At 32.9% G+C, this 24,391-nt stretch overlaps 2 protein-coding genes and 1 long non-coding RNA gene across 4 annotated transcripts; 1 reads left to right on the plus strand and 2 right to left on the minus strand.

Annotated features, from left to right (window-relative positions):
- Nucleotides 1–268: 268 nt before the first annotated feature.
- LOC111428741 (muscle LIM protein 1-like) lies at nucleotides 269–6,243 on the minus strand. Of its 2 annotated transcripts, XM_023064398.2 has the most exons (9): nucleotides 6,145–6,243; nucleotides 5,716–5,852; nucleotides 5,505–5,658; nucleotides 3,837–3,972; nucleotides 3,372–3,468; nucleotides 3,208–3,292; nucleotides 1,519–1,815; nucleotides 1,331–1,463; nucleotides 269–1,273 (listed from the first exon to the last, which is right to left on the minus strand). In XM_023064398.2, the coding sequence occupies exons 2-9, from the start codon at nucleotides 5,828–5,830 to the stop codon at nucleotides 809–811; spliced, it is 1,482 nt and encodes a 493-aa protein (XP_022920166.1). In that variant the 5' UTR covers nucleotides 5,831–5,852; nucleotides 6,145–6,243; the 3' UTR covers nucleotides 269–808. The 2 variants fall into 2 exon arrangements, with proteins under 2 accessions (XP_022920166.1, XP_022920169.1); XM_023064401.2 differs by lacking the exons at nucleotides 269–1,273; nucleotides 1,331–1,463; nucleotides 1,519–1,815; ... (1 more) ...; nucleotides 3,372–3,468; nucleotides 3,837–3,972 and adding an exon at nucleotides 4,598–4,926.
- A 12,801-nt stretch (nucleotides 6,244–19,044) lies between these two features.
- Nucleotides 19,045–19,372, plus strand: LOC111428742 (uncharacterized). Its single transcript, XR_002708088.2, has 2 exons — nucleotides 19,045–19,125; nucleotides 19,207–19,372. It is a non-coding gene; the product is annotated as an uncharacterized lncRNA (long non-coding RNA).
- A 1,352-nt stretch (nucleotides 19,373–20,724) lies between these two features.
- LOC111428740 (Muscle protein 20) lies at nucleotides 20,725–21,587 on the minus strand. Its single transcript, XM_023064396.2, has 3 exons — nucleotides 21,441–21,587; nucleotides 21,179–21,390; nucleotides 20,725–21,127 (listed from the first exon to the last, which is right to left on the minus strand). The coding sequence occupies exons 1-3, from the start codon at nucleotides 21,468–21,470 to the stop codon at nucleotides 20,815–20,817; spliced, it is 555 nt and encodes a 184-aa protein (XP_022920164.1). The 5' UTR covers nucleotides 21,471–21,587; the 3' UTR covers nucleotides 20,725–20,814.
- Nucleotides 21,588–24,391: the final 2,804 nt, after the last annotated feature.

Raw genomic sequence — 24,391 nt, forward strand, 5'->3', positions numbered from 1 at the left:
TAATTTTTAGTTGTTTAAGATTTAGAAGATAATTAACAATATGTATTTGGTGTTAATAATATCAAAGTGAACTCAATATCTGTATTAATTTATAAATTTTAAAGGTATAAATGAAATAATTTTTTTGTTTATACTCGCCATCTCATTTCTATTAGGTAAACTAAAGTATTCTTGGAATTAAGACCCTTTAAATGGTGCAACTTTTATATTGTAGATGTCGCCGGAATAAATTTTGAATTATTTTTGTTTATGTAAAAATTTTAAAATGTTTTCAGTTGAAAGGTTTTACTTTATTTTTATTGTCATTTTACAATAGTATATTATTATACAAGTCAACTTAGATCTAGACAAAAAAATAAATGTAGTATTAACGTTTTGATAAGCCCTAAAGCGCGAAGCTGCGTGAATCCATGGTTCGGTTCGGTTTAGAAGTAGACCAACAAAATGGCCGATGTAGATATATACAAAAAATTCTCAGGTCCGCCGCCTGGTCGTTCGTCGACTTTAAATCATCATCATTCATCATCCGGCGTTCGAAATTGCTCCCTCTCATTATCAAAAAAAAGAACAAAAAGAAATTGTTTACCGAAGTCGGTACGGAATCATACAAAAAAATCTCCTTAGATTTAAAAAAATCACTTCATCTCTAAAAAATATTCTAGCGTTCGAACAAGCATACTTATTTCCAAAGATTTTTTTTTAATAAGTTTTTTAAAACATTTTTTTATAATCGTATTTTGGGCGTATTAAAGCTAATAAACATAAACATTTTTAACAGCTCGATAAATTATTTCGTCGGAGAGGCTCCTTAAGCCATCGTCAGCGTACCAGCACCCATGCCAAAACCAACTCCTTTCGGTCCAAAATTCTTTCCGTAACATCCTCTACAGTAGATTTCACCGTTCGGCGCATCATTCAAATTAGTCGAGTCCAAAGATCTGTTACAATCGGCACAACTGAAGCATCTCTTGTGCCAAATCCTACCCCTACTAATCATTTGTTCCGCGGCGTAAACTGCGTAACCACAACGAGAACATCCTTGGCCGGGAGCAGCTTTCGGTCCAGAGGTTGGATTTGGATTTTGAATAGCCGGGGCGTAGGCGCCATCAGCACAAACTAAAGTTGGAGCGTGACCAAAACCAAATCCTTTAGGTCCAAATAGTTTTGAATAACAAGCTTTGCAATGAATTTCTTTATCCGGACCATCACAAGCTAAGACAGAATCTAATGGTCTGTGACATTCAGCACAGTTAAAGCACTTTTTATGCCACATCTACAAAAAAAATTTATGTAATATGATTTCTTTAAGTTAATTTTTGAGACAACGTACAGTTCCTTTAGCAAGTTGTTGTTCAGCTGCAAATACCATACCACCACATCTTGGACAACCTTGGCCAGGTGGAGCTTTAATTGATGTAGTATCAGGGTTGTAGAAAGGCCTTGTAGCAGAAATTTCATCTTCCCTATAAATAAACAATTAAATTAATTGTCATAAAATAAAAAAAAATTTAGACTTACGTTAAACCATCAGTTTGTAAGAAACCAGATCCACATGCAAATCCATATCCATGCGGTCCCCATTTCTTTCCGTAACAGGTCTTACAATAAACATCCCTATCGGGACCATCGCAAGCGATAATTGAATCTAAAGTTTTGTGGCAATCTTTACACTTGAAACATTTTCTGTGCCATGGTCTTCCCTTGGCCAATACTTCTTCTGCGGCGAATACAACACCTCCGCATCGTGGACAACCTTGGCCTTGGGGTGCTTTGATCACCGAAGTGTCGATTACGGTCGTTTTCGGAGCTTGATCGCTACAAAATAAATTATAAATAAAATATTAACATGATAGTAATAAAATATTAACAAAATTTGGGATGTGTTTGGATAAAATTTTTGAAATTGTTCTAAATTATCCTTGGAAACTCTTAAAAATCATTGGTAACTTCCATTATATTAATTTTGGATGTTTTTTGAAATCTTATTGAAATATTGAATGAAAAGGTAGTCTTCTTTAAGCAGTATTGTGTCTTTTGAGATAATACGTGTTTTTTTGCAAAAAGTATTTGGTCTTGTGCAAGCAGTATTTGGACTATTATGGTAAGTATTTATGTTTAATACTGAGTGGTCTTTATCAAATGGTATCTAATCTTCTTTAAGCAGTGTTTAAATTTTTGCAAATAGTTATTGGCGTTCTGCAAGTAGTATTTAACCTTCTGCACATAGCATGCAGTCCTTTATCACCAGTTTTTAATCTTCTCCAGTGGGAATACGGACTTTTGCAATATTCAAACAGTATGTGATATCTATCAAATCATATCTAGTCTTTTCTAAGTAGTGTCTAACATTCCACAAATAGTATATAATATTCTGCAAGCAGTAATTAAGGTTGTATACAAAATATTTAGTCTTTTTGAAGTAATATGTAATCTTTTGCACATAGTATGAGTCTTTTATTAGCAGTTTCTACTCTTTTACAGTATGAATATGGATTTTTACATTATCAAATGGTATCTACTCTCGTTTGAGTAGTGACTATCTTTCTGCAAATAGTATATGATCTTCTCCGAGCAGTAATTTAGGTTGTACAAGAAATATTTAGTCTTTTGGAAGCATTATGTAATCTTTTGCACACAGCATGAATTTTTTTTTAACAGTTTTTAGTTTTCTGATGTGAAAATATGTACTTTTGCAACATTTAATCACAGTGTGGTACTTTTTAAGCAATGTTTAGTCTTCTGCAAATACTATCTAATCTTTTAGAGTAGTACTTAGTCTTTTGGAACAAAAACTTTATTTAGTCTTCTGCCAAGAAGTTTCTAGCATTTCTAAAAAATTATTTGTACATTTTACACATTTTGACTTTATGAACCATCAAACAGTGTGTTTATGTAATTTTTTGCATTTTGTATATAGATTAAACTTGTTTGGGTGGATTAAATTATGTTGGATTTTAGCAAAAGCTGGGAATTTTGGAAATTTGCGGGTTTAGTGTTAGTATTAAGCAAATACCTCTGCCATTCGAGGTCGAGGACGTCGCACATCAATCCTAAAAAGGTTCCTCCTGCGTGTCCTATTCCTCGTGGGCCAAAACGTTGTGCGTAACAAGCTAAGCATAAAATGGGGTTGAGATGTTATTATGGCGTTTTATTTTTTTGTTAATTTTTATTAAAATGTATATAAATCTTTGTATAAAATATACATACAGATGGGCGTAGCAGTCGCTCTGGAGGGTACCGCCACCCTGACCATACCCATAGCCTTTCGGTCCAAACCTCTTGCCGTAACAGACTATACAAGGACATCACAAGAATTAGTTTACAAAAAAAAGGCCAAAGAAATAAATTTTTTTTTCGGTGGTTCCACACACCTTTGCAATAGATTTCTTTATCAGGCCCCTCGCTGACACTGGTTGAGTCGAGACCTTTGTTGCAATCGCCGCATTTGAAGCAGGTCTTGTGGAAGGCCTTCAAACGACAACAAACAATATTAACACACAAAAAAAAGTATTAAAACCACAAAGTGACGGAGAAGACGAAGACAACAAAAGGAATTTAACCGTGCTTATTTTTCCAATACCTCTGCAATAAACTTCTCTGTCCGGACCGTCACAATGTGAAATAGAATCCAAGGTTTTGTTGCAATTGAAGCACATAAAACATCGTCGATGCCAGCCCTATTTTTGATTGCTGTTTTAAATCATACAGGATGTATCAAAAGTACGAAAATTCCATGTAGAAAAAATTGATTTTAAACGAATTTTTTCTGCATGATATTTTCGTTTGGCAGAATTTATTTGAAACACCTTGTATTTTATTTTTTTTTCGATATTTACCCTTCCTCTGGCGAGCATTTGTTCGGCGGCGTAAACGTATCCTCCACATCTTGGGCATCCTTCACCTTCGGGTGCTTTCGCAATAGCTTTGGGTAAAAGAGGAGCTCTCGATACCATGATGTGGGGATCATCATCTCTAAAAAATCGTTAAATTAATAGATTTGTTGAGGGGTTGATGCAAATTTGTTAATAAGCGAAATTATAATAAAATAGCTGCAAAATAATAAATAAGAAAAAAAAATAAATGAAATAAAATAATTTGTTTTAGAAGAGTTTTGATTCTGTGCGGAGTGCTGCGTATTGTGTTGTAATGAGAACAGGCCAAGTAAACTAGACAGTTAACGCAATACGATCGATTCAACAGTAGACAAGTAAGAATGAGGGCACTTTCCTTATTCCCATTACATCTAGTGTTTGGTTAGGGACGGAAAGCGAAAAAAGAAAAACAATAAATAGTTAGGTAAAGGAAGCCATGCTTGCGCTTGCTAACTTTTCACGTGTTTTTTCATTTTGATTCTCACCATTTCAATTCGCAGATTCTCCTCGTTGATTCGCCGCTTTTTATTTTTTTTTTAATAAAAAAATTTGGGATGTAATAAGGAAAGGTTTCGACACAACACATTTACACCACAACCAAAAAAATAAGACAAAAATTACTAATAATACAACAAAAATAAAAAAAAAACATTAAAAAAATCAAAAATATAAAATAAAATGAAGGTGTAAAAAGTGATGTGCCAATTTAAAGAAAACCAAAAATGTTTTTTTTTTTAATTTCAACGATTTATTCTAATTCGAATATTACATAGTTTATTATTCAAGTAATAATCGAATTAACAAATTCCGTGATAATCTTGTAGTAGAAATAAATAAACCTAACTTGTTATAAATCTATTATTATATACGGTTTATAGATAGATTTTTTTTGGTTGTTGTTTGGGGCACAGTGTTTTTGTTATTTAGTTATTAAGATTTGATTTTGAATAAATTAATTTTCTTAAATAAGATTTTTGTTGTTGGTGGTGTAGTGTGCGCGCCCCCAATGTGGATGACCAACGTGTTGAGTCCCCGGCGATTCCTTTAGGAGGAACTAGAAAAAGGGAACATGCACTTTCGGGTTTTGTTTCAACTACAGTGTGTTAATTAATTATAATACTCGTCTCATTGCAAGTATGCAACCAATATCACAGTAGAAATCGCATAATACGCGATTTGCGTACTACAAAACCAATATTGTGATGTTGGTTGCATACTTTCTCGGGGACGATACTTAATTAACACAGTGTAAGTAATTCACGCGTTGTGTATGCATCGGCATAACATCTCGCAAGAACACCGATACTAACCGTTTATATATATTTAGTAATCGCGAAAATAGGCTTAAAAAAGCAAATATCCCTTTTATAGATAGTACTTCAAAAGATGAAATAATATTTTATTGATTACTTTTGAAATACTTTCAATAAAGGGACGATATTGCAATGATTGTTAGATTAAAGGTGTTAGCTTGCGAGACATTGAGCTATTGGCCGCGGATTAAGACTCGTACTACACAAAAAAATTGGTTGTAAGGAAGGGCCCTCATCGATTAAAACGTTTTTTTTTTATTCTACCGATGTCGATTGAATCGTTTATTTAATTAAAATAATTTAATAAATTAAAGCTTACCCCAAATGAGCACCTGAGTCCATGCTCAAGCAGCCAGCGCCTCCACCAAATCCGTAACCTTTAGGTCCGTATTTGCGGGCGTGGCAATTCCTGCAGTACAATTCCTTTTCGTGTTCGGAACAGTTGGTGGAATCTAACATTTTACCACACATTCCTAAAGGAATCAAAAATAATTTAATTCAAAAAAAATCGTTGTTTATAATTAAATTACCGCATTTGAAGCAGGATTTGTGGTATTTGTAGCCTCCGGCAACACGTTCTTCAGCGGCATAGACGGATTTGTCGCATTTGGGGCATTTTGGGTTTTCAACTGGTTTGAAAGGCATGATGATGGCGTCTGGTGTCGGCCTGGAAAATGGAAAAGAGAATCGGTGCGTTAGAGAATTCCGTTGGCGGCTCGCCAAGTGTCGTAATTTGAACCACAATAAGGTATGTTCTAAAATTATCCGGCAACGTGGGGCCGTGGCGCTCGGCCAACATCCGCCACTCCAAATTTGGCAGTGCGCAACAGTTCTCCGATTACCGTCACTGTTTTCGAATGAAATTGAATAAAAATTCTTCACTTCTATCACTAAACACTCGCGCCCTCCTGACCCCTGCACTATAGCAAAAGGGCCACCTCGAAGATAACTTGACCTACCTGTCGATTCGTTAGGTAGTAGTAGCTAAGAGGTTGATGTGGTACTGGTTGAGCGGATTGGGACCTCTGCCTTCGCGAACCACTACAGATTTCGAATGCGGCTTACGGCGCCGCCGCCTCCTAGTCTATGGACCGAGTTTTGCACACGGCCCTTAGCCCAAAAAAAGGGTAGTGGGGCGGCTGCGGCCGCCGATGGCCTTTTGGGCAGCGGCGGCTATTTTTGAGCGGGATGCACGGATGACAGATCTACTTTTTCGATAAAAACCGCGCCTTTTGGAGAAATCCGATACCGGGGCCAAGCGTTAATCATAACCTGAGAACGTCATACCCACCCTCTCTACCCACAGGGATACCATTTTTTGGCACTTACAATCACCAATCAGTCCAAGAACTCTACTACTATCTGACTAAACACGCCTTCATCATTTGTATTTTTATGAAAGTGACAACATCACTTTTACTAATCTTATTTATCATTTTGCAAACATTTATTTTACACGACGATAAGTTTAAGTAAAGTTAAATACATTTAATTAATATATAGGTAAGTTTTAATTAATTTAATAAAAGCTTTTATTAAATTTGTTGTCATAAATAATTAAGAAAAAAGATTAAATCTATAAATGACATTTCATGAATTCCAACGATTATGCAATTAATGAATGCAAAATCTCATTGAATTTAGGTTGTATTTATAATGTTCTAGGGCATCACCCGCAAGAGATCTCGGCAATAATAGAAGATATCGTTCATTTAATGTTTTGAAAAGTAAACCAATTCCATATCACTTTAATTTGCCTTCACGCTGGAGCTAATAAATTACAAATACAAACCTAAGTTCAATGAGATTTTACATTTAGGAGATACAACATCAGTTCTACCACCTCTCTCGGCTATCCGAAAACTTAGTAAAAAAAATAAAAACGGGTTCTAATAGATTTTTTCACATCCAATGGCGCACGTAGAATTTTTCTAGTCATTTTTGAGTTATAAACACAACTCAAATACTGAATACTCAACTTCTAAAATACTTAACTCTTTATAACTCAAAAACCGTGATGACTAGAAAAATTCTACGTGCACCATTGGATTCTACGTGAAAAAAATCTATTAGAACCCGTTTTTACTTTTTTACTAAGTTTCCGGATAGCCGAGATACAGGAGGTGTCTGAAAATCGTAAATTTTGAAACGCTCCCTGTATATCAAAAACGAAGAGGGCTATGAAAATTTGGTTTGCACCATTGTAAGTTTAATAAAAAAGTAGCTCAGGTTCGCGAAAGCCGTAACTTTCTATCTTTCATAATAACTAAGATACCCTGCAAACCCATCGAAATTTGGACACCCTGTACAAGTCCGAGATAGGACTACTCCACAGTGTTATATGAATAGCTTAGGGTTTTAAGCATTTAAAACCATTTGAGAAGCGCTCAGCCAAAAGTTTTCAACAAGAATAATGATTTTGCCTAATAAATTGAGAATGAAAGAAAATTAGGTAAAAATTAATCACTGGTATCAAGAAAGAAAGATTTTGGATTAAACTACACCTTACATCTTTTAACCAATTAAGGCGAGATTGCTGGCGGCCGAAGTCCAATAATTAAGATTATATTGACTTCATAAAACTGATCATCATATGATGATGCCTCGACCGCAAGCAACCTCGCCTACATCAAGTGAAGTTGAATGAAATGCAACATGTATGAATGTTTCTAGTTCTAGGTCTAATGTTAGTTCCAGAGACAGTGGTTGGTAGCGCTAGTTAACATAAAATATCACTAAGTACAGGTTGGTTCAAATTCGAGAAACTGCTAATGCCGAAAACCTCAAAGCACTATTGTCTTTTGTTTATCCTCCAGAGGCCAAAATTGAAAATATCATAAAATATAATACCTATAACTAGGTTTGTATTTGTAATGTGTTAGCTCCAGCGCCTCGCCCGCAAACGACCTCGGCGAGGTGAAGATAAATTAAAGTGATATGAGGTTAATTTACTTTCCAATACATTAATTGAACGATATCATCTATTATTACCGAGATCGCTTGCGGGCGAGGCTTTAAAACTAATCGTTTTCACCAGTTTTGTAGTGATATAATTACATATCCCCTGCTTCATCCGTAAGCAACCTCGGCAAATGAGTGATATCACCTAATATCGCCGAGGTAGCTTGAGGACGACGCGGTGGAAATTATATTATATCTCCTAAATACAAAATCTCATTAAATTTAAGTTTGTATTTGTAATGTATTAGTTCCAGCGCCTCGCTCGTAAGCGACCTCGACGAAGTGAAGACAGCTTAAAGTGATATGAGGTTGATTTACTTTCCAAGACATTAAATGAACGATATCATCTACTATTGCCGAGATTGCTTGCGGGTGAGGCTCTGGAACTGATCGTTTTTACCAGCTTTGTGGTGATATAATTACATATCCACTGCCTCATTCGTAAGCAACCTCGGTAAATGAGTGATATCATCTAACATCGCCGAGGTCGCTTGCGGGCGAGGCGGTAGAACTGATATTATATCTCCTAAATGCAAGATCTCATTGAATTTAGGTTTGTATTTGTAATTTATTAGCTCCAGCACCTCGCCCGCAAGCGACCTCGGCGAGGTGAAGATAAATTAAAGTGATATGAGGCTGATTTATTTCCCAATACATTAATTGAACGATATCTTCTACTATTGCCGAAATCGCTTGCGAGCGAGGCTCTGGAACTGATCGTTTTACCAGCTTTGTGGTGATATAATTACATACCCACTGCTTCATCCGTAAGCAACCTCGGCAAATGAGTGATATCATCTAATATCGCCGAGGTCGCTTGCGGGCGAGGCGGTAGAACTGATATTATATCTGCTAAATGGAAAATCTCATTGAATTTAGGTTTGTATTTGTAATTTATTAGCTCCAGCGACTCGCCTGGAACAGACCTCGGCATAGTGAAGGCAGATTAAAGTGATATGGGCTTGATTTACTTTCTAATACATTAATTGAACGATGTCATCTACTATTGCCGAGGTCACCTGCTGGCGAGGTTGTGCAACCGATCATTTATACGAGATTTACAGTCATATAATCACATATCCACTGCCTCGTCTGCAAGCAACCTCGGCAAATGCGTGATATCATCTAATACCGCCGAGGTCGCTTACGGGCGAGGTGGTAGAACTCATATGATAGCTTCTAGATGTAAAATCTGATTTTGGAGAAGTGTGTATTCATAATGTATCAGTTCCTCGCCCACAAGCGACCTCGGCGAAGTGAAGAGAAAATAAAGTGATATGGGCTTCATTTACTTTCCAATACATTAATTGAACGATATCATTTACCATTTCCTAACCAATCATTCACAATATACAGGGTGTTTCATTTAAAATGACATATGCTTATATCTCGAAAACCAAAACTCGAATCGAAAATAGTTTCAAGTAAACTTCTTTTGGTGAAAAGGGGGGCACAAGGTACACTTGAGCAGATTTTTTTTCAGGGTTGCCTAAAAGCCCTTCTGACGTCATTTTAATTTTTTAAAATCGCACATATACTTTTTTCTTTCAACGTCTTGAATAACTTGACAATGTATTTTTTGCTTCAAAAATTTTTTTCATTATGAAGATATCTACAAAAAGAAAAATAAAACAACATTTTACAAAATGTAATTAAAAAAATTTAATCAATAAAAAAACGATTTAATTAAATAGTACTAAAATTCTTCTTCATTTTTGAAATCACCTTAGAACGTTGATTAAAATTTATAAAGTTACCTTTATACATCGATTAAATGCTCAAAATGATGACTTCTATACATTTCTGAATTCTCATTGAAAACGTTCTCTACACATTGCCAAGCATTTCTTCAGTTATTGATTCGCAAGCTGGTCTGATACGGTTTTACATATCGTTTGGTTTGGTTTGGAACTTGGTTGTAAACTTTCTCTTTGAGGTAACTCCAAAGAAAGAAATCTGGAGAAGTTAAGTCTGGTGATCTAGCTGGCCAATTCACCGGTGTATTACGTCCTATCCATTTTTCAGGAAACATTTCGTCTAAAACTTCTTTTGCGGCTAGAGCATAATGAGATGGCCATAGCGCAAGTCTTTGCTCCAGAGTAAGGTCTTCCAACAAAACCGGTAAATCGTTCAACAAAAAATTCCGACACTTTCTGCCATTCAAATTGCTATCAATAAAAAAAGTCCAATTATTTTATTGCCAACAATGCCGCACCAGACATTAACTGACCAAGGTTTTTGATGATCAACTTGTTTTAGCCAACGAGGATTTTCATGTAACCAGTAGTGCATGTTGACGATTTACTTGGCCGTGATTGGTGAAAGAGGATTCGTCGGAAAATAGTATGTACATTGAAGAAAAAATTTTCATTCAATCTTAATTTTTTCATAGCCCAAGTACAAAATTGCACACGATTTTCGAAATCATCGCCATGTAATTGTTGGTGTAGAGAGACATGATACGGGTGAAACTTATTAAGTTTCAAAATCCGATGTACACTCGTTAACGAAATGCCTGAATCTTTTGGCAATTGACGGCAACTTACATGAGGATTAACATCTACAGCTGCTAAAATAGCTATTTGATTCTGTCTTGCACGTGTTCGTTATTGTTCCTCCACGTTACCACATTCCAGAAATGTTGTAACTATTCGATATAAAGTTTTAGGACAAGGCGCTCTTTCTCCAGGAAATTTTCGAACATAAATGCGATGGGCTTCAGCCAAATTTTCACGACTTTCACCGTTAGCTAACACCATCAAAACTTTCTGTGGAGTACAGAAGCGCTCCATTTTTGCTTTGATCACAATGATTTTTTCGCTTGAAATTTTTATCCCACGTGCAAATCCAAACAAGCTTTAGAACAGTATTTACTCGATTTATAAACATTAAAAAAAAATTTTTAATCAAATTTCTAAGACAATTTCTAAAATTAAGAAGAATTTTAATATTATTTTACGATTAATTAAATCGTTTTTTTTTATTAATTAATTTTTTTTAATTACATTTGGAAACATGTTATTTTATTTTTGTTTTTGTTGATATCTTCACAACGGTGAGTTTAAGAAAAAAAATGTTTAAGCAAAAAGTAATCAGTTTGTCAAGTTGTTTAAGACTTTGAAAGAAAAAAGTATATGTGTCATTTGAAAAAATAAAAATGGCACAAAAATTCTACCAAAAAATGTTTACTTAAAACTTTTTTTGATTCGTGTTTTTGTTTTTGAGATATAAGCATACAGAGTATTAATTAATTATCGTACCCGACGTCATCATTGCAAGTATGCAACCAATAACACAATATTGGTATTGCAATACGCGATTTGCATATGATGCGTATTTCATTGTGATGTTGGTTGCATATTTGCAATGATGATACTCTGTATGTCATTTTAAATGAAACACCCGGTATAATGACATATCCAGCGATCATTCTTACAGATAAATCATGTATAACTTGTAATAATACGTTGAATTCCTTATTAATTATCTTCCAATCCAACTCTTAAGATTTTATATATTATAATAATTGAGTGGTTAAGTAACTTTTACAAGTTAAGATTTATTTCTCAAGAACTAAAAGTGATTTATCAAAACCGCTTTTCGTATTAAAAAGAGGATAGATACTATAATTAATAATTGGTGATATTTCCACAAGAATCCTTCAAGAAATTAATTGTATAGCGAATTTTGAAAGTTATCGATCAAAATTGCAATATCGAAAATTTTATCAAAACTTCAAATATTGTTTTTTCAAAAAGTAAAAGTTATTTTTCAAAACCGGTTGGTTCAATGGAAAGAGGACACTTTTATTAACATTTTGGGAAATTTTCAAACTCATATTCCAAAAAATCGATTTTATACGAATTATTAAAAATTAATCGGCGAAAGTTTAATAATTTTTAATAATTTCAAAAATTTATTTCTCAAGAACTAAAACTGATTTTTCAAAACCGCTTCTTGCATTAAAAAGAGGGTACTTTAATTGATAATCGAATGTAATAACAGCGATAATTCTGTTAGTAATGAATGTGATGATGAATTACAAGCGAAGAGAAGGAAACTAGACGAAACTGCAACAAGAGAATTTATATATCGTATTGGGATTGTTACAATGAGGTTGCTAATGATAAACCTCATATAAATAAAGTTGTATTCAATGAAAAAAGTGTTATTGGGGTTGAACTTGGTTAACAAAGCCGGATAGTTGCCGGATATCTGTGTCACCACTAGTTCTCAGTATTTGTACTTGATGTCTTTATACTCTGCACATCTTCTTCCGCTTTCCGGTGTTTGGAATGTTGCTTTATTAGTCTCGATCACTTGAGTTATCACTTCAATCTTTAATTATTTACTTCTGCCCTTAATATTTTGTTTCTGTCCATGGTATTGTTGCTTCTCCCATAGATATTTTGCTCTTGCACAAGATATTTTATTTCTGGCCAGATCAATTTAAGATTACCATAAGTTTCTGTTTGTAATATGTTGCTTCTATCTTTAATAATTTCCTTTTTCCGTTGATATATATCTTTGATAAGTTGCTTCTGACCTTGAAATTTTGTTTCTTAAGATATTTTGCTTTTGCACATGAGATTTTCAGCACGTTTTGTTCTACCCAAAACAGTATCTTTCAAATTAAATGAATTTTCAAAACTACTTATCAACGATCAAGGACAGTTTTAATTGTGAAGAAAAAGCTATAATATTATTAAGCGTTAATAAAATTTTTTAATTAGTATGCTACCAATGTCACGGTATTGGTATTGCAATACGCGATTTGCATATGATGCGTATTGTATTGTCATGTTGGTTGCATATTTGCAATGATGACACTCTGTATGTCATTTTAAATGAAACACCCGGTGTAATGACATATCCAGCGATCATTCCTACAGATAAATCATGTATAACTTGTAATAATACGTTGAATTCCTTATTAATTATCTTCCAATCCAACTCTTAAGATTTTATATATTATAATAATTGAGTGGTTAAGTAAGTTTTACAAGTTAAAATTCTCATAAAAAAGAAAAGTTTTCTTTCGCCAAAAATTTCTCTCCACCCATTCTTTAACGATCAATTGGAAACAGGGTGTTAAAAATAGAATCCGACGCGAGATGCGAACCTATCCGAATCTAGAGCACGCGTAGACCACTAAAACATCGTGATTCATCAGCAACGCGAAAGCAAGCGCGAGTTTTTTTTTTACCATCAAATCCTTTAGCTTCGGCGGGCCAAAGTGTGGCAATGTGGGCGTGACAACAAATGCCGCGACGAAAATCACCAGCCGATGACTAAAACTATCGTTAAAAAACAACGTTAAATACAAAGTTAAAAACATTACCCATCGAGAATCGAAAAGCTAAATCTTTTGGTTAATAGTCGTCGTAAAATCTTTTGATCGTGCAAATTAATCGTATGACTAGGACAATTTTTGGACGGTGCCAAAAAATTAAATTTAGAAATGTTATCATTAAAATTAACCCAATTTTTAGTAAATTGTGATTGTTATTAAAAAGTTGTTTAGAAAGATATTTAGTTTCTTTATTTTGGGAGTTTGCCAAAAAGTTAATTTCTTATTAATAAAACAAAAAATTTGATTTAATTTATTTATAATTTAAAATTTTATTTTGCAGTATTTTAATGAGTACTTGGCACTGCTGCAATTGAAAATCGACCAAATCATTTTCCCAAAAAAAAGTTTTTAAAAATAACTTAAGTGTCAATCATATTCCACTAATAAGTGTTTATAATAAAATTTATAATTATAAATAAAAAGTTGAATAATTTCGAAATAATTAAGGTTATTTGGCACACATCCTGTACGTTTAAATATAATCGGAATTGAAACACCTGGTGCTCGTTTTTCCAAAAAGACTTTGAGCACCCGAAGAGAAAACCAAACCGCGAATTTCGTATTTCGTGGAGTTAAATCAAAACGAACTCCGATAAGTGCATAAAATATTTACGCACAGTTCACCCGCCCACGAGCCGATAAATCAAAATTTATTTTCAACCGAGCCATAACTTATTGTATTTTCGGATGGGGACTCGGCGAGAAAAACCTGGAAGGCTACCGAAAATTCGTTTCACCTACGTGGAAAAACGGCCAACACGTTTCCAAGGTGCGATCCAAACCACTCGGGCGGTTTTATTTTTAACCTCTGACTTAGACTAACTCTAAACGTTGACTCAGTTTGAGCTGATTTCGAAAATTTTAACCACAAATTTACTTACACTCCAAAAACGCCTACAAACATTTTTATCTTCTCGTTTATGTGACGAAACCCTTTTTGTATAAATAAAGTATACCTTATTTGGTCACGAAAATAAAACCGAAATAAAAACAATTTTCATTTTTATAAATAAACCAGACAAGTAATTTAGTCATCGCATTATTTTAAAGTGTTTATTTTTATGTTTCAATGTCATTAGATAATTTTATTTATAATCTTGTTTATTACCACAATTTTGTTTTTCTAAATTTATAGATATCCAAGGATTAAAATAAAGCAATTTTTCGAAAAGAAATTATTAGTTCAACAACCTCTTTTATTCTCCAAAAATATCTAAAAAACGCATTTAGTTTATAAGTTATAGAAAACATTTTGGGAAATTTCCACCACTAAAAATAAACCCAAAATTACAACTTCTTTTAATTAAACTCTTCGCCAGAAAAAATTTAATGGATACGCAAATAAGTGCTCGGAGCACCACAAATAGACTTTAGTTTATCTTTTAATGTTTTAAAATATACACGCAGCTTTTAAAGAGGACTCGTTTTCGTAAACACCAAAATTTCAGCTGCTCATCATATTTTAAATAAGTTTAGATTCTATCTTTTTAAAATAATTTAAAAAATTTATTATAGCAAGCTTTTTCTTCACAATTAAAACTGTCCTTGATCCTTGATAAGCAGTTTTGAAAATTCATTTAATTTGAAAAAACTGTTTTGGGTAGAACAAAACGTGCTGAAAATCTCATGTGCAAAATATCTTAGGCAGAAACAAAATTTCAAGGTCAAAAGCAACTTATCAAAGATAGCAGCAACATATTACAAAGAGATGATCTGGCCAAAAATAAAATATCATGTGCAGGAGCAAAATATCTTAGGGAAAATCAAAATACTACGGGCAGAAACAAAATATCTTGTGCAAGAGCAAAATATCTATGGGAGAAGCAAAATACCATGGACAGAAACAAAATATTAAGGGCAGAAGTAAATTATTAAAGATTGAAGTAACGTATTACTAAAAGAACGTTTTGGTTGGATTGAGTTGGGTTGGGTTGGGTTGGATGCCTACACGATGTTCAAGCAAAGCAGCATTCCAAACACCGGAAAGCGGAAGAAGATGTGCAGAGTATAAAGACATCAAGTGCAAATACTGAGAACTAGTGGTGAAACGGATATCCGGCAACTATCAGGCTTTGTTAACTAAGTTCAACCCCAATAGCACTTTTCTCATTGAATACAACTTTATTTATCATTAGCAACCTCATTGTAACAATCCCAATACGATATATAAAATAAAAATCTCTTGTTGCAGTTTCGTCTAGTTTCCTTCTCTTCGCTTGTAATTCATCATCACATTCATTACTAACAGAATTATCGCTGTTATTACATTCGATTATCAATTAAAGTATCCTCTTTTTAATGCAAGAAGCGGTTTTGAAAAATCACTTTTAGTTCTTGAGAAATAAATTTTTGAAATAATCGAATTTTCGCCGATTAATTTTTAATAATTCGTATAAAATCGATTTTTTAGAATATGAGTTTGAACATTTCCCAAAATGTTAATAAAAGTGTCCTCTTTCTAATAAACCAACACGTTTTGAAAAATAACTTTTACTTTTTGAAAAAACAATATTTGAAGTTTTGATAAAATTTTCGATGTTGCAATTTTGATCGATAACTTTCAAAATTTGCTATAAAATTAATTTATTGAGGGATCCTTGTGGAAATATCACCAATTAGTAATTAAAGTATCCTCTTTTTAATGCAAAAAGCGGTTTTGAAAAATCTCTTTTAGTTCTTGAGAAATAAATTTTTGAAATGATCGACAATTTTATCGAATTTTGCAATTTTCCCCGATTAAATTTTAAAAATTCGTATAATATCCATTTCTTGGAATATGACTATGAAAATTTCCCAATGTGTTAATAAAAGTGTCCTCTTTCCAGTGAACCAACCAGTTTTGAAAAATAACTTTTAGTTTTTGAAAAAACAATATTTGAAGTTTTAATAAAATTTTCGATGTTGCAATTTTCATCGATAATTTTCAAAATTTGCTATAAAATTAATTTATTGAGGGATCCTTGTGGAAATATCACCAATTAGTAATTAAAGTATCCTCTTTTTAATGCAAAAAGCGGTTTTGAAAAATCACTTTTAGTTTTTGAGAAATAAATTTTTGAAATAATCGAAAATTTTTTCGAATTTTGCAATTTTCCCCGATTAATTTTTAATAATTCGTATGAATTCGATTTTTTGGAATATGAGTTTGAAAATTTCCCAAAATGTTAATAAAAGCGTCCTCTTTCTAATAAACCAACACGTTTTGAAAAATAACTTTTAGTTTTTGAAAAATCAATATTTGAAGTTTTGATAAAATTTTCAATGTTGCAATTTTCATCGATAACTTTCTAAATTTGCTGTAAAATTAATTTATTGAGGGATCTTTGTGGAAATATCACCAATTATTAATTAAAGCATCCTCTTTTTAATGCAAAAAGCCGTTTTGAAAAATCTCTTTTAGTTCTTGAGAAATAAATTTTTGAAATAATCGACAATTTTTTCGAATTTTGCAATTTTCCCCGATTAATTTTTAATTATTCGTATAAAATCGATTTTTTGGAATATGAGTTTGAAATTTTCCCAAAATATTAATAAAAGTGTCCTCTTTCCAATAAACCAACCCGTTTTGAAAAACAACTTTTAGTTTTTGAGAAAACAATATTTGAAGTTTTGATAAAATTTTCGATGTTACAATTTTCATCGATAACTTTCAAAATTTGCTATAAAATTAATTTATTGAGTTATCCTTGTGGAAATATCACCAATTATTAATTAAAGTATCCTCTTTTTAATGCAAAAAGCGGATTTGAAAAATCACTTTTAGTTCTTGAGAAATAAATTTTTGAAATAATTGAAAATTTTTTCGAATTTTGCAATTTTCGCCGATTAATTTTTAATAATTCATATAAAATCGATTTTTTGGAATATAAGTGTGAAAATTTCCCAAAATGTTAATAAAAGTGTCCTCTTTCCAATGAACCAACCCGTTTTGAAAAATAACTTTTAGTTTTTGAAAAAACAATATTTGAAGTTTTAATAAAATTTTCGATGTTGCAATTTTCATCGATAACTTTCAAAATTTGCTATAAAATTAATTTATTGAAGGATCTTTGTGGAAATATCACCAATTATTAATTAAAGCATCCTCTTTTTAATGCAAAAAGCCGTTTTGAAAAATCTCTTTTAGTTCTTGAGAAATAAATTTTTGAAATAATCGACAATTTTTTCGAATTTTGCAATTTTCCCCGATTAATTTTTAATTATTCGTATAAAATCGATTTTTTGGAATATGAGTTTGAAATTTTCCCAAAATGTTAATAAAAGTGTCCTCTTTCCAATGAACCAACCCGTTTTGAAAAATAACTTTTAGTTTTTGAAAAAACAATATTTGAAGTTTTAATAAAATTTTCGATGTTGCAATTTTCATCGATAATTTTCAAAATTTGCTATTAATTTAATTTCTTAAGTTATCCTTGTGGAAATATCACCAATTATTAATTAAAGTATCCTCTTTTTAATGCAAAAAGCGGATTTGAAAAATCACTTTTAGTTCTTGAGAAATAAATTTTTGAACTAATCGAAAATTTTTCGATTTTTGCAATTTACCCCGATTAATTTTTAATAATTCGTATAAAATCGATTTCTTGGAATATGAGTATGAAAATTTCCCAAAATGTTAATAAAAGTGTCCTCTTTCCAATGAACCAACCCGTTTTGAAAAATAACCTTTAGTTTTTGAAAAAACAGTATTTGAAGTTTTGATAAACTTTTTAAAGTTGTTTAGGTAGTTAAATCAGCATCAAAAAAGAACAGAGGTAGTTTCGACTCCCTTCTCCAGACAATGATGTGGCTGAACGGATGAAGAAGAATGAAAAAGAAGCCTACCTTATTTCTTATTCCTCAATTTGATGGTGACTTGAGAAGAACGGATGGTATACGATGAGAGGACAAGGAAAATAATGGGGTCGTATTTACAAAAATTGATGGAATTGTTTGTTTATATGTGCATATTTTGTGCTGGGAGAGTCCGATGCGAACTCAGAAGATGAATACTCATGATCCTGACAGGAAAGATTAAGTACGAGCATGACCACTGGAATGAAGAGTATATTGATATCTACCAGTTTCTGCAGTTTTTAATGGGCAGCGAAGGGCTTTCGTAGCCCCACACTCCCGGCAGAAGCAATTTTATCCATCCAGTCCATTGTGGAGAGACGCCAACAGTTTTGCCTCCCTTTGTGACAAAAAAAAGTGTTGGGTTGGGTTGGGAAAAAAATATCATGTGTAGAGACAAAATATCTTTGAGAATATAAAATATCATGGGCAGAAATGAAATATTAAGGGCAGAAGTAAATTATCAAAGATAGAAGCGACGTATTACTAGAAGAACGTTTGTTGGGTTGAGTTGGGTTGGGTTTAAATCCTTAAAAGCCAAATTGTACTACTTTTTTTTTGATATTATCAACACAATGTGCTTCACATTCAATGTGCAACACCTCTCTGGCTTTTTCTCAACCTCGGTTTGGGCTGGGTTTGCTTGGGTTCGTGGAAGAACCGAAGGAAGAAGAAAACCAGGTAGTGGAAAGTCGAAAGAACCAAGATTGCGAAAAGCCATGAGAATAGCAACCAATGAGATAAGAAGACAGGAAGGACAACAACGCATGAAAGGGGATCTCTCTTCTCCTCGGTATGTATTGAAATAATAGCAGTATAAAAAGTAATGAATAATTATCCCCCATATTGGCGATATGCAACGACGCAAAACCAGATTGAATTACCAGAGTCTAACAGATGCCTAAGATAAAGAGAATAAGAAGTAGATGCAAAATAGTAAGATATCTTGGGGAGAAACAAAATACCACGTGTAGAAATGATAAATATCAAGGGCAAAAGTATTTGATTGACGACATATTACAATCAGAAGTAGATGATCATAAACTGATTCGGCCAGAAATGAAATGTCATGTGCAGAAGCAAAATACCTTCATGGGAAGCAAAATTTCTTGGACTGAAGCAGAACATCATAAGCAGAAATAAAATATTATACAGCTAAAGTCATTTTACCATGATATTACTGACTATTTAGTAGTTTCAAACTGTTTTCAGAATCAAAATATCTCGGGCAGAAATAAAGCAACTGCTCAGAATAATTAATAAATTTGATAATTAAATACTATGTACTTAATCAAACTTATCTCCAAATACATAGAATTGTTAAGAATTTATTTTATTTAATTATTTCCACACACGTTTCTCTTTTCATAGCTAAATATAGAATCATTTCCTGCTTAGTTTCCTGTAAAGTTATATAAAGAATATGAGGTAATCGTTACAAAACCAGATTTTAAACATATCGTCCATCAAAATTTTTTTTTGTTCAAGAATTTACTTTCATTCCAAATGCATAAATTAAATTAAAAACTCCAAGATTTAGCTGAAAATAAATTTAAACTTTTGAATTATTTACCAACAATTTCTCTTAAAATAAATCATTTTAATGTTGAAATTTTATGTTTAGAAGTTCTCTAATAGTAACGAGCATTTTTTTTGCGTATAAACACCTACGATATGTTGCATAAAACAGGTGCAAACTCAAAGTGGTATGAATTTGGGCAACTGGTATATTGCAAAATGTTCGAAATTTTCTCGTCGTATTTGGCACGAAACGTCAACGGAAAAGTTCATGTCGAGATAAACATTTCAGCGTGAAATTAAAAGAAACGTACGAGTTTTATGAATCTTATGTAACATTTTCACTTCAAATTCCACGATTTCTTCGCGATGGGATACAACAATGTTTATTTCTAGAACGACCTATTTATAAATTGTGTGCTTCCTTGTTTTATAAATAGTATTTTAGGTGTTTTGCATCGGTGCATTCCACTTTGAATTGTATACATTTGTATTAATTATAAAATTACTATTTAATTAATTTTTATTAATTTTTTCTTTTAATTTTTGAATCAATGTTTATTTGATGTATTTGGTTTGATAGAGATGGCGTTGTAATCGAAATTAAAAGATTCCTGTTTTATTTTTTTTTAATACAAACTACTCTTTGCGAGATGTCGCTAGTCGCTATTTGTAAATGTGGTTTAAATTTGTAAATAAGTTTAAAAATAATTTTGAAAATTTTCCAGTGTGATGTAAATTGGGAGTTTCGAGAAAACTCCAAGGTTAAAACATTAAGTTCGCGGATTATGTTTAGAATTGGGGTCGTGTGTATCGAATAAATTTTTTTGACAGGAAACGGATGTTTCGATTTATTTTTTTTATAAATAAATGGTTTAAAGTTTATTTAGTAATATATATTGTTACGAAAAATAAATATATACAAAAATATAGAATTTTGGGTTGGTTTAAATTAGTACATGATTTACTTTCCGAGTAAAATTTTGCGACCGGCTCCAATGTTTTGTCCAGCTTGGGTTGCACCCTTATTTTGACCAGCTTGTAAACCAATAATGGTTTCACCAGCTTTAAGTTGTTCCTCGCTGAATTCGCGTTTGTTTTCTTGAGATGGTTTTGGTCCAAGATATGGTCCTTTCCATTCTGGGTGTTTGTAAGTTTCTCTACCCAAAGCAAAAAGAGCTGTTGTGACTTGGGAAATGTTCGATTTTTCCCAAAGATCTACAGTTTGGAATAAATCAACAGCTGGTACACCATAAGCAGTCATGGCGGCTAAGAAACTATAAACAAATACTTCAATATTAAAAAATCTAATTATTTTTTAAATTTACTTATTGATATTTTCCATCATTTTGAATTGTCCACCAGAGGTGTTAATCTTGGGTACTGATCCCGGTACGATCTTATTCATGACTTGGCACAAAATGGTACCATCACGGATAACATCTTCATAAAGTTCACCTGGTGGGAATTTAGCCCCCAAGATGGTTTCAATCCATTCTTGGGCTTCTTTGTCTTCTTGTGGATTGCGTTTTCCAGCAATCTATAAAACAAAAAATTAAAAAAAGCATTTTTTTAATCTCTTATATTCACCTTAGCTTTAACAGCACGTTCCAAAGACATTGTTCTTTTATTTGGGGTACCTTTCAACGTTGACCCGGTCTGAAAACTGAACGGATTTCGACGTCGCGACGCTTTTATAGTCGGACGCGTTCACCTCGCTCTCGAAAATTCTATGTCGGCAACGGGCAAGGCAAAGACTCTATATTTAGTGGATTATTCAAAGTTTTTACAATCAATTGCTGCGAGCGAAACTAATTCGCTCTAAACTAAAGATTTTTTGGTAAACCGATGCCAAATGTTTAACATGATTTGTTTGTGGGCGCGCGACCTTGTTCTATTTCTTTTTTTGATAAATCAGCTGTTAATATTCAAAAGTATCAAAAAAATAAAGCTTGTTTTAAATCGTTGGAGTACCACAAGATTATTATGACAAAGTGTGGAATTTATTTATGGTTTTTTTTGGTAATTGGTTACTACCAAGTAGTACAAACGTTATTTCATCATTTTCTGGACACCTTGGGATTCCTGGCAAAAGATTTTACTTCGTGTATTAACGCATAAATATTTACCTGAATTTCGTCGTTAAAATTTTAAAAGAAAACTATTCCTTTTGTTATTTCAACGTTAGTTTAGTAACATTAAGATTTACTTTTCCTGCTTCCAAAATTCTTAAAATGAGAATTCGTCAATATGTTTTTACGCTTTCGCCGATTTTGGCAAACTTTTTGATTTTCAAAACAAAACAACATTCAAAATAGCAGCAGAACTTAATTTATCTTTTTGCCAAAAGATTGAGTTTTCCATTAAAAGTATTTAATTTCTATAAGCTATAAATAACGTTCTGCAAGCAATATCTAGCTTTCTGCAAGCAGAAATTAATCTTTGTAAGCAGCATGTAGTCTTTGATTAACTAATTTTTGACTTTCACTTTCACCTTTTTTTTGACTAATTAAGAAGAGGTCGCCTAAAATTGGTAATCTTCTCGCCACGACTTGTTTTTAAGCAATATTTCGTCTTCTACTACCAGTATCTAGTCTTGTGCAAACAATACTTCTGTTAGCAATAACTGGCCGTTTGCAAGTAATTTCTAGTCTTCAGCTAATTAGACAGTACTCACCAGAAGGATCTCAACCTAACCCAACCCAAACCAATACAACACAACCCAATCCAATCTAATCCAATCCAATCCAATCCAATCCAATCCAATCCAATCCAATCCAATCCAATCCAATCCAATCCAATCCAATCCATCCGAAAACAACCCAACAAAACTTAACCTTTTTTTACGAGGTCGGGGAAAATCTGCTATCAGACATCCGGCCTGACAGTCTTGAGCGGCCGGATAGTGTGGGGTTGGGTTTGGGATAGTGTTGGGTTGTGGGGTTCTCCAGAGAAAAAAAACCAGAGACAGCGCTTTTGCAATCAGACAGAAGCAGATGTATGGCAGGCATGGGTAAATGCGAAGTATTTAAAATAAGGAAGAAAAGCAGAAGACACAAATGTTAAGAAAAAGCGAGTCAACAGAGCGCAGTTACAAAGGCTATAAGAAATGTGATCAAAACTGTGATAGAGACTGTGATATTTTTAATGTGAATGTGGATAAATATAAAATAAAGAACAATATAGATGGAAAAGGTGGGTAAGAGGAGCCAAGGGGACAAGATGGAGGTTATGATTCACTGAGAAAATGGCGAACAGAAGAAATGATGAAGACATGAAGATGGTGCAGCTTAACTTTAATAGAGTGAGGCTGGCGCATGATTTGATGAAAAGGATTATGGAAGAAAAAGGCATAAAACTGATAATATGCTGTGAAAGATCTTAATCCAACCCAAGCCAACCTAACAGAATGTAATCATATGCAAGCAGTATCCTGAATTCTATTAGCAGTAAGTATCTAGTATTCTAATAGCAGCATCTAGTCTTCTGTATGTATTTATCCCTCTGTACAGCTATATTTCATTTTCTACCAACAGCAACTAGTGTTTAGCAAGCAGTGTCTAATCTTCAGCTGTACTCTAGTCTTTAATTAGTAATATCGAGTCTTCTGCCAAAGGAATTTAGCCATCTGAAAGCAGTCTATAGACTCCTATTAGCAGTATTTAGTATTTCATTAGCACTATCTCATCCTCTATATGTATCTAATCCTCTGATGACGCAAGGAAGAAGGGTTTAGTCAACAATATTCAGCGTTCTGCCAGCGAAATCAAACCATCTGCATTATGCAGACTTCCATTAGCAGTATCTAGTGTTCCAATAGCAACAATTGGTCCTCTGCATGTATCTAACCCTCTATAAACAATATTTCATTATTAGTCTTTTACAAGCAGATTAATTAATAATTTTCCAGCTTATAATAAACTTGATTAATAAACAATTTTTTTCTTTTTGAGATTTTTTATTTTATTTAATTTTTTTCAACTCAACGTTAATAGAGTGAGGTTGGCGCATGACTTGATGGAAAGGATTATGGAAGAAGAAGGCATAAAACTAACGCAACCCAAACCAAGTCAACAGGATGTAATCATATGCAAGCAGTATCTAAACTTCTATTAGCAGTAGATATCTAGTATTCCAATAGCAGCATCTAGTCCTATGCATATATTTAATCCTCTGTAAAGTAATATTTCATTTTTTGCCAATAACAACTAGTGTTTAGCAAGTAGTGTTTAATCTTTAACTGTACTCTAGTCTTTAATTAGCAGTATCCAGTCTTCTGCCAACGGAATTTAGCCGTCTATAGATTCCTATTAGCAGTATTTTAGTCTTCCATTAGCACTATCTCATCCTTTGTATGTTTTTAATCCTGTATAAGAAATATTGCGTTTCCTGTTCTTAGTAAATAGTCTATAAAAGCAAAAATATTTTTAGTCAACAATATTCAGCGTTCTGCCAGCGAAATCAAACCATCTGCAAGCATTATCTAGACTTCTATTAGCAGTATCTAGTGTTCCAATAGCAGCATATGGTCCATTGCATGT

The sequence above is a fragment of the Onthophagus taurus genome, chromosome 11 (assembly GCF_036711975.1).
Source record: "Onthophagus taurus isolate NC chromosome 11, IU_Otau_3.0, whole genome shotgun sequence".
Taxonomy (NCBI): Eukaryota; Metazoa; Arthropoda; class Insecta; order Coleoptera; family Scarabaeidae; genus Onthophagus; species Onthophagus taurus.

Coding starts and splice junctions, on each gene's coding strand:
- LOC111428741 (XM_023064398.2), bottom strand. CDS start 5,830: ATGCCTTTCAAACCAGTTGAAAACCCAAAATGCCCCAAATGCGACAAA. Junction 5,659..5,715: donor CAAATCCTGCTTCAAATGCG/GTAATTTAATTA, acceptor TGATTCCTTTAG/GAATGTGTGGTAAAATGTTA. Junction 3,973..5,504: donor GACTCAGGTGCTCATTTGGG/GTAAGCTTTAAT, acceptor ACGATTTTTTAG/AGATGATGATCCCCACATCA.
- LOC111428740 (XM_023064396.2), bottom strand. CDS start 21,470: ATGTCTTTGGAACGTGCTGTTAAAGCTAAG. Junction 21,391..21,440: donor AACGTGCTGTTAAAGCTAAG/GTGAATATAAGA, acceptor TTTGTTTTATAG/ATTGCTGGAAAACGCAATCC. Junction 21,128..21,178: donor ATGATGGAAAATATCAATAA/GTAAATTTAAAA, acceptor ATTTGTTTATAG/TTTCTTAGCCGCCATGACTG.